At 32.4% G+C, this 16,311-nt stretch overlaps 2 protein-coding genes across 2 annotated transcripts; both read left to right on the top strand.

Moving 5' to 3' along the window:
• The first annotated feature begins 2,205 nt into the window (after positions 1-2,205).
• Positions 2,206-8,431, top strand: LOC111019448 (vacuolar cation/proton exchanger 3). The gene is made up of 11 exons (XM_022295839.2): positions 2,206-2,572; positions 2,678-2,745; positions 2,846-2,874; positions 3,290-3,486; positions 4,192-4,398; positions 5,793-5,918; positions 6,451-6,567; positions 6,817-6,870; positions 7,005-7,212; positions 7,825-7,895; positions 8,006-8,431. Exons 1-10 carry the CDS (start codon positions 2,294-2,296, stop codon positions 7,890-7,892), a joined length of 1,353 nt encoding a protein of 450 aa, XP_022151531.1. The 5' UTR covers positions 2,206-2,293; the 3' UTR covers positions 7,893-7,895; positions 8,006-8,431.
• A 2,880-nt stretch (positions 8,432-11,311) lies between these two features.
• On the top strand, positions 11,312-16,220 carry LOC111019487 (putative envelope ADP,ATP carrier protein, chloroplastic). Its single transcript, XM_022295890.2, has 10 exons — positions 11,312-11,826; positions 12,430-12,486; positions 13,258-13,320; positions 13,438-13,494; positions 13,594-13,677; positions 13,899-13,967; positions 14,040-14,152; positions 14,237-14,406; positions 14,540-14,618; positions 15,742-16,220. The coding sequence occupies exons 1-10, from the start codon at positions 11,476-11,478 to the stop codon at positions 15,860-15,862; spliced, it is 1,164 nt and encodes a 387-aa protein (XP_022151582.1). The 5' UTR covers positions 11,312-11,475; the 3' UTR covers positions 15,863-16,220.
• The last annotated feature ends 91 nt before the right edge of the window (positions 16,221-16,311 follow it).

Below are 16,311 nucleotides of genomic sequence, written 5' to 3' on the forward strand. Positions count from 1 at the left end.
ATAAATTAATTTTCAACAAAGATGAGCAAATTTGTATCACAATCAAATACATTTGTTCACATTTATTGAAAATGATAAATTAATTATTTTGCCAAAGCGAACATAATTTAACTGTAATTGACATATATCTCAAATCAAGAGTTCAATTTCCACCCTATATATTGTACTAAAAAAGAAAGAAAAAGTGATAAATTAATTATTGCGTGATAAACAAATTAAATTGACTGCCACTTAACCTATGAGTCAAATGAAGTTATGATTTTAGTTTTTTTTTTTTCGTCCTTAGTTCACCTTTGTTGAAAGTGATAAATTTATAAAAGCATGATCGACACAATCTAACTGTTATTACATGCGCGGAATATGTAATAGGGTATAAAAGCTTTTAATCGTGTATCTAATAATTATGAAAGCCACAGTTATATTGTGACAGCAACATTAAATATATTTCTTGAAAAATATATCCCCTATAATGTTAGTTGATTTATTTAAGAAATGACACTATACTTTAGTAAGATTAAATAGTAAGATTCTCTAATTCTTATTTTATATATATGTTCTGTTATAATTTTTTTATATTTTAAGAAAGAAGAGTAGAAATTATTTAAATTAGTAACTATTTTCATGTTTTTTCAGTGTTATTTGGTAAAAACAACCCACCACGTATCATAAGACCAACTAATTAGGTCACTTGGATCGGGTCAGGAAACCAACCTGGCACGATTGAGCGTATTGGAAAGAGCTCGAGCGTACCAAAAATGGGGCCAAGCACTCCTGATGATCGTGTATGATGGATAGCCAGTTGTGTGGACAGAGTGTTGACATCCTGTACCCAAACCGTTGCAAGCCTCAAGAGGAACATATAGGACGCCGCCGAGCCCATCATCTGAATGACACGGGGGAAACAGAGGATGTTGGTGGTCTCCACAGATCCCTAGTGCAACACATGCCTCTCCCCTACAAACGCCCTAGGGAGTGGAGATCTCCCAAGGCAATCCACTCTCAACCTCCTACATAAAGAAAGATGCTAACCCTAAAAGAAGGTAGGTCTTTTCTATACAACTCCTCGTGAGGATTCGACATATACTGATCTCTAGTAGACTCTTATCCTCGAGATTTATGCTCTCTTATTCTTTATGCTTCATACATGTTTGTCTTTTACTTGATTTCTAACTTAAACATCAAAGTGCATTCGACAAAACACCACACTGATGCAGATTTATATGTGGACAGGTAATAGGCAAGTGGAGACCAAGACGTATGTGGCACTCAAGTGGCACCTACGCAGACCTCACCTAGAAATCGACACATTTGGTGTGTATAAAAAATTAGAACAATGCTTTTAGTTACCATTTCTCATCTTTATTTATCTCTAAAATTTAAAATTAAAGGGAACCAAAGCTATATTTGAAAGATACATGTTTTTAAAAAATATATTACTATAGAAGCTCTTGGAATAGAAATTTATTATTTTTTTATTTGCTCAGAGTAGTTAAAAAATATTAGTGGAAAAATTGTCAAGGGTGCGATAAGGGATAATTGATGCCAAATTATTGCATAATGTGATTAATAATCTAGCTGTAGAATGGAAAACAAAAAACAAGAAAACAATATCACATCAAACTTGAATATCATAGTATTACCTACCATGAGGTTATATGTTCGAGTCTTGTATCGATTACAGCATTGTTCAATATAGACAATGAATCTCGATTATAGGATTCCACTAATATAAGACACACGACATCAAATCCAACAAATTTGAAAGAAGAAAAAAGAAAGCATGCTCTATAGAAAAACTACGTCAAGAGCACTAAATGACATGAGCTTATAGTAAAATATTGTCCATCCAATTGGAAAATTATACTAAAATGTCATAAAGTAAATACGAAATTATAAAAATCATTACTTTATACTATTTTCAAAAATTATCCCAAGTTTTTGATTTTTCTCATGTAATTGGATAAGTTTACAATTTATATAACTTTTACAAAATTTTAAACTTAATATTATACACAAAAAATACGCATATTATTTCTTGAAACAATAGGCGGTTCAAGTTCCAACCTCGAATTTGAAAAATAAAAAAAGAAAAAAACCGACTCGAACCAAGCCAATTTGCTGAGCCGAGTGCGAAGCTTCGTGGAAGATTCAAAATTTGTACTGTAGTCATCCAACGAGTTCCATTCTATAAATGCTGCATTACCGCCATTTCTCAAGAAACATCTGAGACCAACAGCGCCCACTAATTCCTCTCTTTTCTCTGCCTTTTGCAACCAAAACCATAGCCATAACCATGGCTTCCCAAACCCAAACAGAGCCATGGCTGCTCGAAAACGGAACCCTCAAGCGCTTGACCAAAGACAGCCGCCATGGCCACGGTCGAACCGCCCACAACATGTCCTCCTCCTCCCTCCGCAAAAAGTCCGATTTAACCCTCGTCTCCAAGATCCGCTTCCCCTGCCTCCGCAACTTCCTCATCAACCTCCAGGAGGTCATTTTGGGAACTAAGCTCTCCATTCTCTTCCCCGCCATTCCCCTCGCTATTATCGCTCAAATCTTTCGCTTTGGAAGAGTGAGAACCCGTGCAAAACTACATGTCGTTTCTCAACAGATTTCTTTTTTTTTTTTAAGATTAAATTAATTTTGTTTTTTGTTTTTGTTTTTCTTCTAACACCAGCCTTGGGTTTTCGCTTTGAGCTTGCTTGGCCTCACGCCATTGGCCGAACGTGTCAGCTTCCTCACCGAGTAAGCCTCTATTAGCATTTTTATTTGTTTTTAATTAACATCAAATCATTAATTATTCTTCCATTGTTCTAATTTACTTTCTTTTATTGTTCTCCTGAAGGCAAATCGCTTATTTCACTGGTCCAACAGGTACTAATTATTCTGTCTATTATAATCAAAATAAAATAGTACAAAAATTAAATACCCTAATTTATCACTTTTTCACTTTTTAAATAAATATTTATTAAAATTTGTGGTTTGAAGAACAAAACAACCCATCTTCTTTTTCTTTTTTAATTTTATATGTTTATTTTTATTCACAACCACATGATAACTGACAATTGCATGCATGCTATCTTTGCCACTCACGGGAGAGATCACTGTACAAAAAGATTTTTTTTTTCTTGCAAAAAGTTAAAATAAGATGATTTTGAATTCGAACTGCTAGAATTAATAATAATTTATGGATATTCGAGCTAAATTTTATTTATTAGGGTATAATTAATGTATTTATTTTTTGAAATTCAAATTATTTATTTGTTTTTCTATTTTTTTTTTGGTGTAGTTGGGGGGCTTTTGAATGCAACGTGTGGAAATGCGACAGAATTGATAATTGCAATTCTTGCACTTACTCAACGAAAGATAGACGTGGTGAAGTATTCTCTTCTGGGTTCTGTTCTTTCAAACCTTCTTCTTGTCCTTGGAACCTCTCTCTTCTGCGGTGGCATTGCAAATATGAGAACCGAGCAGAATTACGACAGGGTAACTCCTCTCTCTTTCAAATTTCTTATACAACAGGTAGAAATAGGGACTCAAACTCACAATCAATAAGTTATATATAGGTTCCTTAAAAATAACATAGATCGATTTGTTGAAGACAAAAGTTATGACACTTGCCAATAATTCTACTTTAGTGAAATAATACTTACTTTCTCTTAATGGGTGAGAAGAAATTTTGGTTATTTTTTGATGAAAGAATTTATCTTTTCTCTATTCTAATAAAAGAAAATTTGGGAAATTTTTTTGGCTCCTTACCATTGAGGACCACCAAAAAAAAATGAACGAGTCATTATTTTTTTTTAAATTATCTATTTTTGTATTTTTCTCTTAATTATTAAATATTTAAATATTGTTAGAGTCAAGTCATTGGGAGAAGTTGAGTATTTTACTGGTCGATTTAGCTGGTGTTACTTAAATTGGTTGACATTTTAAGTAAAATGTCTAAATTACCCTTCTCTTTTTCCTACGGTGTCAGCAAACAGATTGGAGAGTGGGAAGGGTAAAATCGGTACTTAAAGGTTTTTTCTTTGCGTATTTATTGCTAATCATTAGTGGGTTTTTCTAATACTCCTATCATTAGGTCCTGTGGTCAAAGTTTTGATTAAATTTTTATTTTATTTTTTTGAGAAAACAAAAAAGTTTAAGTTAACCCAATAATTAATTACTTGTTCTTGTTTATTTTAACAGAGGCAAGCCGATGTCAATGCACTGATGCTGATGCTTTCATTACTGTGCCACCTGTTGCCGTTATTGTTTGGCTACGCCGCCTCCTCCGCCGCCACCGCCGCCGCCTCCACCCTCCACCTGTCCAGAGCCAGCAGCATCGTTATGCTCTCCGCTTACATTGCTTATTTGGTCTTCCAGCTCTGGACTCACCGCCAGTTATTTGAAGAGGTATGGCCACGCGCCGCCGTGATAAACTTTAATTTCTTCCCCCACCCAAAAATATAATATGAAAAAATCATATTAAAACATTGAATTATATCTCTAATTGGGCGGAACAAAAATAGAGAAACCCCGTATATTAAAATATTAATTTTAAACTTTTCTCTCTAATTAAAGAATAACATTTTTCGTCTGTACGAAAATTCCTAACTCCAAGTATCTTCCTCAACTTACGATTTACATTTTATTTCATGCCCTTTTAATAATTTTTTTTGTTTATTGTTTTCTATTTTTTAATAAATAAAAATAGAATTGTGTTTAATAAATTGTTTCTGGTTGGTAATCCTTTCTTCTTGTTCATTCTCTAAATTTTTGAAATAGAAAAAATAACATATTTTATAAATAAATTATTTTTAAATTAAATATTCAAAATTTTTATATTATATTCATTTTAATATTTAATATGAGTTTTGTAAATTAAAAAAAAAAACTAAAAACAAAAAATAGTTAAGAAACAATAACAGTTACCAAAAGATAGAAATAAAAAGCAATAAACGAGAATTTGTTATGGAAGGAGTCCTATATTTTTATAAAAATAGTCCTTTGGAGTAATTAAAAAGTTGATGTGTTGTGACGCTATCTTTTTAAATAGAAACAAAACTTTGGCTATTGAATTAGCTACTCACTGTGGTTGTAAATCGACTACCATTATAGCAATTTATTGTGGGTAGCAACGAAAGTTGACTGTTGCTTCACTTAGTGTGTGGCTATGAAAATCTACCATTTAGAGTAGCAATTTGTTTTGGATAGCAACCCAAGTTGTTGAGATAGTGACCAAAATACAACCACCATAATAATATTGTAAATATTCCGAAAAAGACAAAATAATAATATTGTAAATAAAAATAATTATTTATGGTTGATTATCAACCACATTATATACATATATAGTTTTGGTTGTTGTCATATATGCAATTATATGATGTCACACCCATTACATTCATTTTTTTAGTATTACATTTAATTTTTAGAATGAGTTTGACATACTTTCTAAATTTAATGACTTAAGAAAAACAGTGAAACTTCCTGAATAAAAATGTTTTAATTAAGATACTTGTGTATTTAGTTGCGAAAAGTAATTTTAATCCCCAAATTTGTTTGGTCAGTATTTAAAAGTGAATTCTACATAAATGTAAAATTTCTATTTGTAATTCCTTTTTTGTAAAATTAACTTTATGTAATCGTCTGAAAAAGTGATTATAAATTAATTTGATTACTGCAGACTAGATTTTTATTTGAGAATAATTTTTGCATTCTAAAATTAATCAGAACTCAGAAGTTAATCCAAATATATTTTCACATAACTTTTTAGAAAATTATTGCAATTGTGTTGTTGAACTTAGGATGGTGACGACGACGTCGTTTCTGATGAAGAGGCCGTGATTGGATTCGGGAGTGCATTTGCATGGCTTATAGGAATGACAATCCTCATTGCGCTGCTGTCGGAATACGTTGTCAACTCAATTGAGGTAAATACTTCAATTAATTATGTATTTAAAGCGTTTCTAAGCTAAATTTGTAGACCAACGTCTTATACTGGTATTATTTATTAAAATTAATTAAATTACAAATTTAGTTTATAAATTTTTTAGGTTGTGTCTTATAATAAGTGTTTGAACTTTACAAAGTGGTGTAAAAAAAATTTAAAAAGTGTGAGTTAAATTTCTAAACATTCAATTTTATATTTAATAAGTCCGTAAATTTTATAAAATGTTGAATCATAGGTCAAAGACCTAATAGATACAAAATTGAAAGTTTAGCGTTCTACTAAACACTTTTTATAGTTCAAAAAACTATAACTGAGATACCAACCTAAAAGTTCATGGTATACCTTGAAATTTAACCTCTATATATTATATAAAAATTGTAGTATAGCTATGAAATATTAAAACTTTTATTTTGAATAAATTTTAAAAAAGAGTTATTATAAATATTGTAATGCACTATTTATTATGTTATTTTTCGTTAGCTTAGTAGAAAAATAACTCTTGTTTTTTGCAGGAAGCATCAACTTCTTGGGGTTTGTCAGTGAGTTTCCTTAGCATAATTTTGCTACCGATTGTTGGAAACGCTGCTGAACACGCGGGAGCTATCATATTTGCTTTCAAAAATAAATTGGTTAGTTTTTTTTTTTCACTTTGAATTAAAATTTAATATTCAAAAAGATATTATCTTGAAAAATAATACGTTTTGCTCATCTTGAGAGCGTAAAATGAATTTGTATTTTTAAATATAGCAAAAAAGTTTACGAAAATAATATAATTCAAATAAAAACCCCCTAGAAAAGGCCAAATTTATGCCATATTTTAAATTTTGTTATACTTTTAAAAACACACATTAAATTTCTGCTTAATTTGTTTGTTTCAGGACATAACTTTGGGGGTTGCTTTGGGGTCTGCGACACAAATTGCATTGTTTGTGGTAAGAATATGCAATTAATGAAAATTTCAAGGCCTCAAGCACCTTATTTTTCAGTAGTTTGTGGATATTAATTTGGAGCCCCTGAAAAAGTTGAAATATTTCAAACTGACCCCGGAAGATTATAATAATTTCAGATTCCAATGTGTGTGATCGTGGCGTGGACGATGGGAGTGGACATGGACCTGAATTTCAACATAATGGAGACGGGCTCGCTTGGGCTGGCCATTATTGCCACAGCCTTCACTTTACAAGATGGAACCTCTCACTATATTAAAGGCCTTATTCTTTTGCTGTGCTACATTATTATTGCTGCTTGCTTCTTTGTCTCCAAGACCCAACCAGGTGACTATCTTTCTCTCTCTAAAATGTTCGGGTTCGGGTTCGGATTTGGAAAGTCTAATTTTTGCGTTGTTTAGGATGGAGAAGTCTGAATTTTTGTAGCTTGAGTTAGAATTATATGCTAGAGACATCGGTGGGAATGTAGACTTGTATAACAAGCGCTTTAATTTTGTAGGGGAAGAATATGTTTTGGGAGTGCTTTTAATTAAACCACTTTAATTATAAGCACTTTGGTTATGGAAAAAAAGATTATGGTTAGTAGCAAATCCTTTGACATTTTTGGTTGGGTACTCTTAAAAGTGTTTTTCTTTATGATAAAAAAGAGCGTAAAAATTAAGACAAATAAGTTTGAACTAAAGTAAATTGGATAGTTTTAAAAGTGTTTTTAAACTGTCTTCTGGGTCAAGCACTTGGGCCAAACTTAAAATTGTATAAGTAGTTTTAGTTTTATATTTCTCCGAAACATAAATGATTTCGAGGAAAAAAGAGTTTTCAGCTATTGAAATGATAGTTTCGAATTTGAATATAGCTTAAACAAATATATAAAATTATCCCTTAAATGAAAATTATATGCACCAATCTTCTTAATATCTCTCTGTCTTTTCCTCCTCACAGATGATAGCAATGCTCCAATTCCCAACATGGGAATCCAATCTTCAAACCAAGCAATCTTCACAGCTTAAAAGGTGAAAAAAAATTCCCTTCTCAATTAACCGAAATTAAATTAATTAGGTAGGCCTTCTGATTTCCAATTAAAATAACTTAACAAACTTTATATATAATTAATTGGATGCAGGTTTAAAGTATTTGGGTGTCAGCCAATTCCCAAAGGAGAGGGACTTCTTTTGAAATTTCCGTGAGAAGAAGGACCAAAAGAAAAAGACAAAATCAAATGGATCTTTTATTGAATTCTTTGATTTCAAATTGGCCTCAACTTTGCCTGCTTGTCGGAGAGCTTGGGAAATTTCAAATGTTGGGCGCTTGATGAAGACAGCTGCTGGGGTAAAAATTAAATCATGCCAACCTGCGGCCCTTAATTATTTGCAATCAAAATTATGTCTTCTTTTTCTTTTAATCTTTCTTTTTTACGTCTTGGAGTTCTTAATGTATCATAAGAAAATAGGGGAGTGTGGGACAAGGGGTGATTTCTTGTTTCTGCTCTTGTCGTTGATCGTTGTAATAATTGGTAAGTTCAAGTAATGAAAATGATGTTTTATTTTTCCCTCTGTTTTTTAGGTCTTCGTCTTTTTCTTTTTCCCCTCCTTTTTAAAAGAAGGTCTCGATTTTAATCGGATCACTGTAATTTTAGAGGATTCAATACATCTTTATCATTTAATTAAAATTTACAATATATCTTAAATCCACGTCAAAGCGGAATATATAGAAATCTAACATAAAAGGAAAATTGTATATATTTTTTTAGTTCAATAATTAATTAAGGTAGAATCAAATCATTTACCTTTGTAATGGTAATATTTGTAGTTAGACTTTAAAATGACTAACACATGTCATCCTTTTTGATGTGACTCGATGATTTGCAGTGGCTTAAACAAAATTAATAATTAAGATTCACTTAGTTATTAATTTTTATATTGAAAAAAATAACACACTTCAAGAGGTCAATTTGAAACCTTCCTAAACCTTCCAAACTTTACTTTTAGTTTTTAAAAAAATTATTTATACGTATAAAATGGTTAATTTCATTTATATACCATACATCTTCCTCTTTCATAGTTAATGTGAGACTCTAGTTGCACTATCAATGCAAACTTTATCCAAATTTATATATAATTGACCTGCAAAATATGTTATTTATATAAAATATCACTGATTAGAAATCGTTTGTCACGTCTATAAATTAAATTAATTTATGTTGTTAGAGATGTGTGCCCGAAAACCTTTAAAGTTTAAGCAAAACTGCATGAAAAAAAAGTGTTAAACTTTTCTCAAATCAATACATTCGATATGAAAAATATCTTTAAAGGTTAGATATTGATAGTTGCATAACACATAATTGGTTAAAGATATATACTATTTGGCCAAAAGATTGGAGGTTAGAATCTCTATCAATCCCAACATTTATGTTAAATTGATTTTTTTTTTTTTAACTAGTTGAAAAGGGGTTAGATACTGCTGAGTAATTTTTTTTCAATTTAACAAAGATGAAAATTCGAACTCAACGATCTTTTGGTTAGAGATATGTGTCTTAACCAGTTGAGTTATGCTCCGGCTGACATTAATAAAGAATTGATAGGTTAGTGGATTAACGGGATAATAAGAATTTCAATTATTTAAAATTAAAAGATGACACCACCAACCATATTAATTAAGTTTTTTTCGGAGGAAACCATATTAATTAAGTTACAAGGTGGGTTTTGTTAGAAATCTAGGTCTCGTTTACTTACCCGCAATCGTAATCAAGGAATTGTAATGAAAACTTCCATTCCCTGACGGTATTTACAAAATTGTAGGAATAGAATCAAATATGAACTCATCTTAAACTTTGTAATCTCATTACACTCCTACAACCTCATCAATCTCATTCCTTATGCGGTGGGCCCCGCATATTTATTATAATTACTTTTATAATTTTTATCATTCGACTCTATTAATTAAACTCATACAATTTTTAATTAAATTTTTTATTCTTTTATAATTTTTTCTCCATTTATACTTCAATTTTTATTAGTTGATGTTATTTTATTATATGATATTATAAATTTATATTAATTAATATCAATAGATGTATTTTATGAATTAACAACTAAAAAATTTAGTTGACGTGATTTTATAAATTTTATTATATCAATATTATAAATTTAATTACTTCAATTTGATGTAATTTTATTTGAATTATTCATATGAAATAAATTGTTATAATAAAAAAGATTTATCATCAATAATATAGTAATAAATTAAATTAAAATTTATTATTATTGTAATTAAAAAAAGATAAGCACAATAATATATTTGAAATTAGTTAAAAAGAAGAAATGAGTATACTATTAATTATTATATATATGATTCCGATTTGATTCTAGACAGTTTTGGTAAACAACATCAAAAGAATTCTGATTACGATTCTAGAAAATTTTTGGTAAACAACATCAAAGTAATAACATTACGATTTCGATTGATTTTCATACTGATTCATTCCTATTACAATTGCGAGTAAGTAAACGAGGTCCTAATTCAAATAAATAGTGACAACGGACATATCATCCCAAGTTCTATGGTTGAGGATTTAGAAATTTAATTAAGCTAAAAGACGTGTGACCATCCCCAATAAGGGGAGGGGATCTTCCAAAGTAATATCCACAAACAGATTAGTGTAGAAAAAGACTGGATTTAGGTCTATAGTTTTCATTGTTGAGGTAGGATTTAGATCTAGATTCCAATGCAAGAAGTTCCGAACGAACATCTACGTACGAGAAGATATACACATTGGTGTTAAGGCGCAACACACTTTAACATATAAGTCAAACAATGGTTTAGTTGCACACAACAAATAATAGAGTGTGAAAATGTACTTTATGAACAGAGCCTCCTCTCTTATTTATAGAGAGAATCTCACTTTATCGGCGCTTAGTAAATTGTGGAGTTATATATGTCAAGGTCAACTCACAAGTAGCTTGCTACCTTTGGCTCGACTTGGTCGGATGTAGTTTGATTGGCTTGACTTGAACGATTTGATTCGTATCACTTTTTAGACATCACTTCAGATGAACTCAATTGAGTAATTACACTCGTTGGTCGTTAATATTTTAAGTCACATGTTTACTTGTCCATTGTTGCATATATTTTTTTTGGTTAAAAAATACAATTTTGAAATCAGATATTTATATAAATAGTATAAAACAAATATATAAAATTTAAAATTTTAAAAAATAACATAATATTAATCAAAGTCAAGCTGCAAAAAAAAAAAAAAATTATGATACATTTGTCTAGAAAATTAAAAGATTATAACATTTTGAAAATACATATTAAATATTAAATTTAACTTTAACTATTATTAAAAAAGACACCAATTGAATTTTTGTGTATTCTCATAAAGATTTAAACCTATAAACAAAATTGTAAGTTAGTGACAATGGTGGTACGAACATTTTTGGGTAGATTGAGCCTGAGGAGGACTTTGAGAGAGAGGAGAAATTTCAATCACTTCACTCCAAAAAATTGAGAGCAAAATTCTCTGCTGTTGTCTCTCCCGCGGCATATCTTATCTTTTTCTTGCTCCCTCTCCAATAAACAGATCTCTCTCCAATGGCGAAACCCGCAAGAAAGGAAGACAAGGCCGCTCTGGTATGGCGGAATATCCCAACCCTCAGAGCCTCTCTGCAACCTCCCGCCGATATCTCCGAAGGATTATGGAGCAATAAGGTGCAGCTCAGCCATGATTGCCGTCGCGTTCGCTGCAAATTTGCGTGCATTTCGGTTGTGGAGAAGAGAGACCAACACGAGTTCGCGCCGTCTCCGTCTCAGCTCCTGACGCATCCACTGGCCTTGCTCGCGTTGGTGCCCAAAGACGCCGCGCTCTTTGCCGCCGGCGCCGTCGCCGGTGCTGCCGCGAAGACCGTCACGGCTCCGCTCGACCGTATCAAGCTTCTTATGCAGGTGTGTTCTTCAACTGCTTCATGTTCTGCAACTTCTAATCGAGGATAATGATGTCGTTATTTTCTGTTCGTGTTTAATGCTATCTGTCTGCTCGTTCTCAAATAATGGCTAGTGACATCTAGAATTTCAGTCGTTTTCGATCGAGTCGTGCGTGATTCTTCTTAATTCTGTCAGTCATATATCTTGTACTCCTCATATTTTAATTCCAGAGTTCGTTTGACCGGGTTGCGTAGTTACACCTTGCATGTGGAAAGGGAACTGCTAGTTTTTGGTTTGTCTTGCAAAATTGACCGACTCGAAACTATTTGATTTTGTTAAATTCATTCTTGTGGAAGGCAGTTTTGTTTTAGTTGGGGAAATTATGGTTTCCAACAATGGAATATTCTCCTATGTGATTTTGTTAGACTCAAATGTTTGTCTTAGGTTGGGGTAAAATTAGACTTTCTCGACCTACTCATTTTGTGAACTTCAATATTATTATGTGGGCTATTAATACAAAATGACGCAGAAATAACATGTGGAATTTGAACTTAGGACCTCACGCTCTAATAATATATATTAAAATTTTCACTTGATAGTTTGATTCATTTGATCTACTTGCAGACTCATGGAGTGCGAGTGGCGCATGAAGGCACTAAGAAAGCAATTGGTTTCATTGAGGTATGGCTATGAGTGGTTAGTTGTATATCGCTTTGGAGCAGAGTTTCTCACATGTTATTGGTCTTCTTGCGCTGCCCCATAAGCTGTTATAGACTTGTATTGTTATAACGCGATGATATTTATGAGATTGCTTGAATTAAAGGCTTAATTTCATATAGCAAAGCCTGATGTTGACAGGGCATACCTCGAGCTAAAATGTAGCTGTAGCTAGTAGATTAAGATGATGAACATAAGGTATAATTTGGAGTCGTACATAGTTAGTTGGAAAATGAAAAAATTTCATCAATTACATGCTAAAATCCAAGGACAATTACCACTTGATATCATTTTCACACTTGACATTGATGAAGCACATTTCGATCAATTGTTCTATACTTATCTCCTAAGGACAGCATGGAAGACCGCTTTTCAGTACTTGTTAAATATATGACTCTTGGGACATTTGTTTTAGAGGAACCTACATATTTATCTGTGGGGTTGGAACATCTTGGATCCAAATTTGGGTAATTGAAAGAGGGAGAATGAATAAAATGGTGGCAGAGATAGGGTGTTCAAGGTTGAGCATGGGGAGAGGCACACCATCTCAAATCAATTCCAAATTTCCAATTTTAAAAAAATGGTAGAAATGACTGAGGGAATTTGATGAGAGTTATAGTCTACAAAAGACAAATTTTGGAGTTCTGTGGTTCACTAGGTTTATCCGTTATCTTCTATCATTCTGACAAAATTTTCATGTTTACATGGTCCGTCATACCTTGGGTTCAACTGCAGGCAATAACAACTATAGGTAGGGATGAAGGAATTAAAGGTTACTGGAAGGGCAACCTCCCTCAGGTATTTGTCCTGAAATTACCAGTTGGTGCTTGGTGGTGCAGAATTTTACTTTCTTCTATTGTACTGATGAAGATTTTGAGTTATGATTTTGTTATAGTTCCTTTACAAATATTCCAGGTCATACGTGTTATACCTTATAGCGCTGTCCAGCTATTTGCTTATGAAATTTACAAGGTATGTCTTACATTACACTATAAGCAAGCTTTAAATGTTACATGAACATCTAGTATGTTCCCTGTGATTTTAATGCCTTTCTAATATTTGAGTTCGCAGAAAATCTTTAGGGGGAAAGATGGTGAACTATCTGTGCTTGGAAGACTTGCTGCTGGTGCTTCTGCCGGCATGACATCTACTTTTGTAAGCAATGCCTTGAACTTGCTATTGCTCTGCTCTTGTATTTTATAACATTAGCAACATCCTTGTCGTTAATATCCATGCATTTCGGGAATCTAATTCTACTATTCTAGTAATACTAATACATTTAAAATAAATTTATAATTATTCTCGATTTTGTAATCTTGTTCGGTGTGACGTGTCATTCTAATTTCTCTCAAATGGTGCTTTATGTTTCTATGTAGATTACATACCCACTAGATGTCCTAAGATTACGGTTAGCAGTTGAACCAGGTTGCCGAACTATGTCTGAGGTATGATTAACCGGCTTGTTCCAATTATTAGAGTTAAATCCCATATCAAGATGAAAACTGTATCATTTTCAGGTTGCCTTGAATATGCTAAAAGAGGAAGGCATTGCATCCTTCTACTATGGCCTTGGACCTTCCCTTATTGGCATAGCTCCTTACATTGCTGTAAACTTCTGCATTTTTGACTTGTGAGTCCATCAGATCCTCCATATGCTTTAAGATTTGCATGGAATTTAAGATTTTATATAAATAGGCTTTCTTTTTCCATCCAGATTGAAGAAGTCTTTGCCAGAGAAAGTTCAAAAGAGAACTGAAACATCTCTACTAACAGCCTTGATATCAGCTTCCTGCGCCACACTAACATGTTATCCTTTGGACACTGTGAGAAGACAGATGCAGATGAGGGGCACACCTTACAAGACAGTTTTGGAAGCCTTCTCAGGTATTAGTTAAAAATTAAAATGACAGGCAGGAATAACTGTATCTTTTAAGCTTTTTCACAGGCAATGATTTATTAATGTGCAAGAATTGAAATTTACCGGAAAGAATTATCTTGATTGTCATCAATGATGTAGGTATCATTGCACATGATGGAGTCGTTGGCTTGTATAGGGGTTTTGTTCCAAATGCTTTGAAGACGCTTCCAAACAGCAGGTTGGTATTCACTCCTATTGTATGCATTTATATGTGCTTCTACTGCTCTACAATCTACATACAGATTTTTATGCCTTATTAGCCTTGTTATAAGGAGCGGTCTCCTCATCATATTTTTGTGTCCATAGTTTTCATGTTTCTTGGTATATCTCCTCTCTTTCATCTCTATAGTTTCGCCTCCTTGTTATCTAATTGGAGAGTTTTTTGTAACCCCTCTATCGGGTTCTCTCCATTTTGTATTCATATTTCAACTTATTAGTGAAATAGTTTCTTAAAAAAAAAAAAACATATTATTGCTTCCCTTGAATTGACGTCATTATGCACTATCAGGAAAATTTTCCAACGGATTTTAGATGTCTATTTTCTTCGTGATGTCAATGCTTGAAAGTCCAGAGTACTTATTTGAGATTGTTTTTGGTTTTAGAGAACGGCATGTACAGGTTTTGAGGATTTAAGCAGCCGAATGGTTCCATGGTGTTTAATCCACCATTTATTTGCTCCATGCTAAAGTTAGGCATGGATTTGGATACCTTGTTTCTAAAGCTTTGCTGAAGTCTCCCATTTGAATCCAGCATTTATCATATATATACAACTATGCAACTAATTTTAGTTAATATTTTTGGTTAATTTTACTGGTGGTTTGGTTCTTGAACTTCCAAGTGTCTAATAGGTTATGGTCTAATAGGTCTCTGACCATTTAAAATTGTGTCATATAGGTTTTTTGAGCTTTAAAAAATTTCTTGATAGGTCTTTCAATTTTAAAAACAGTCTAATGTCTCTTAATTTTAAAAAATGTTTGATAGATCAAGGGCCTTCTTACACAAATTGTAAGTTTAGGATTAGTATAAATTTTTTAAAGTTTAAGAACCCAATAGATGCAACATAGGTTAGGATTAGTATAAATTTTTTAAAGTTTAAGAACCTAGTAGACGCAACATTGAAAGTTTAAGGACTCATTAGACACTTTTTAAAGTTCAAGGGTTTATTAGACACAACTATGAAAGTTTACGGGCCAAATTGAAATTTAACTTTAATTTTTTGTCACGTCCCTAAACTTTCAAACACTGGTCATTTGAATTCTCTTGTTAGCTAGTAATCCTCTACTTCTTTTAATTTACTGCAGCATCAGGCTCACGGTGTACGACTTTGTCAAGCGTCTTATAGCTACCAGTGAAAAGGAGCTTCAGCAAATAGTTGAAGATAATCGTGAGAAGAGAAAAGCCAAACCACGAGTAATTGAATGATCCTGAAGTTTTGTGTCATTTTACAGTCTCTAGTCATTGTTTACTGCATTTCCAATTTTGTGAAAGAGAAATGCGGCTCTAGGAGAGGCAAATATTTTTGGTATATCCACCTGCCAAGGAAAATTAGGCTAGAAAGTTTTGAGATGCTACTATTTGTTCTTGAGCTTTGTTTTTTTTCTTTCTTTTTCCCCACAATTCTACTTGTTTTTAGCTTACTTAGCTTCTCAACCGTTGCCTTCTGACATATGGTTTTTAGTTTTGGATTCCTTCAATGATAGATCATATAATGTTCTGCCAACTGCGAAGCATTCATTTCTATCTGAGTGAGAAGATATGTTATGCCAACCATTCATTTTTATCTGAATGAGAAACCAGCTCTCCTCCCCCAGAATTGATTTAAATACTATTTTAATACCTGTACTTTCGGCTTTAGTTCATTTTAGTTATCG

The sequence above is a fragment of the Momordica charantia genome (assembly GCF_013281855.1).
Source record: "Momordica charantia cultivar OHB3-1 chromosome 1 unlocalized genomic scaffold, Mcharantia_2.0 BLBB01000001.1, whole genome shotgun sequence".
Classification (NCBI taxonomy): domain Eukaryota; kingdom Viridiplantae; phylum Streptophyta; class Magnoliopsida; order Cucurbitales; family Cucurbitaceae; genus Momordica; species Momordica charantia.

Coding starts and splice junctions, on each gene's coding strand:
- LOC111019448 (XM_022295839.2), top strand. CDS start 2,294: ATGGCTTCCCAAACCCAAACAGAGCCATGGCTGCTCGAAAACGGAACC. Junction 2,875..3,289: donor TTATTTCACTGGTCCAACAG/GTACTAATTATT, acceptor TTTTTGGTGTAG/TTGGGGGGCTTTTGAATGCA. Junction 6,871..7,004: donor CACAAATTGCATTGTTTGTG/GTAAGAATATGC, acceptor TAATAATTTCAG/ATTCCAATGTGTGTGATCGT.
- LOC111019487 (XM_022295890.2), top strand. CDS start 11,476: ATGGCGAAACCCGCAAGAAAGGAAGACAAGGCCGCTCTGGTATGGCGG. Junction 13,495..13,593: donor TTGCTTATGAAATTTACAAG/GTATGTCTTACA, acceptor TTGAGTTCGCAG/AAAATCTTTAGGGGGAAAGA. Junction 14,407..14,539: donor AGTTTTGGAAGCCTTCTCAG/GTATTAGTTAAA, acceptor TCAATGATGTAG/GTATCATTGCACATGATGGA.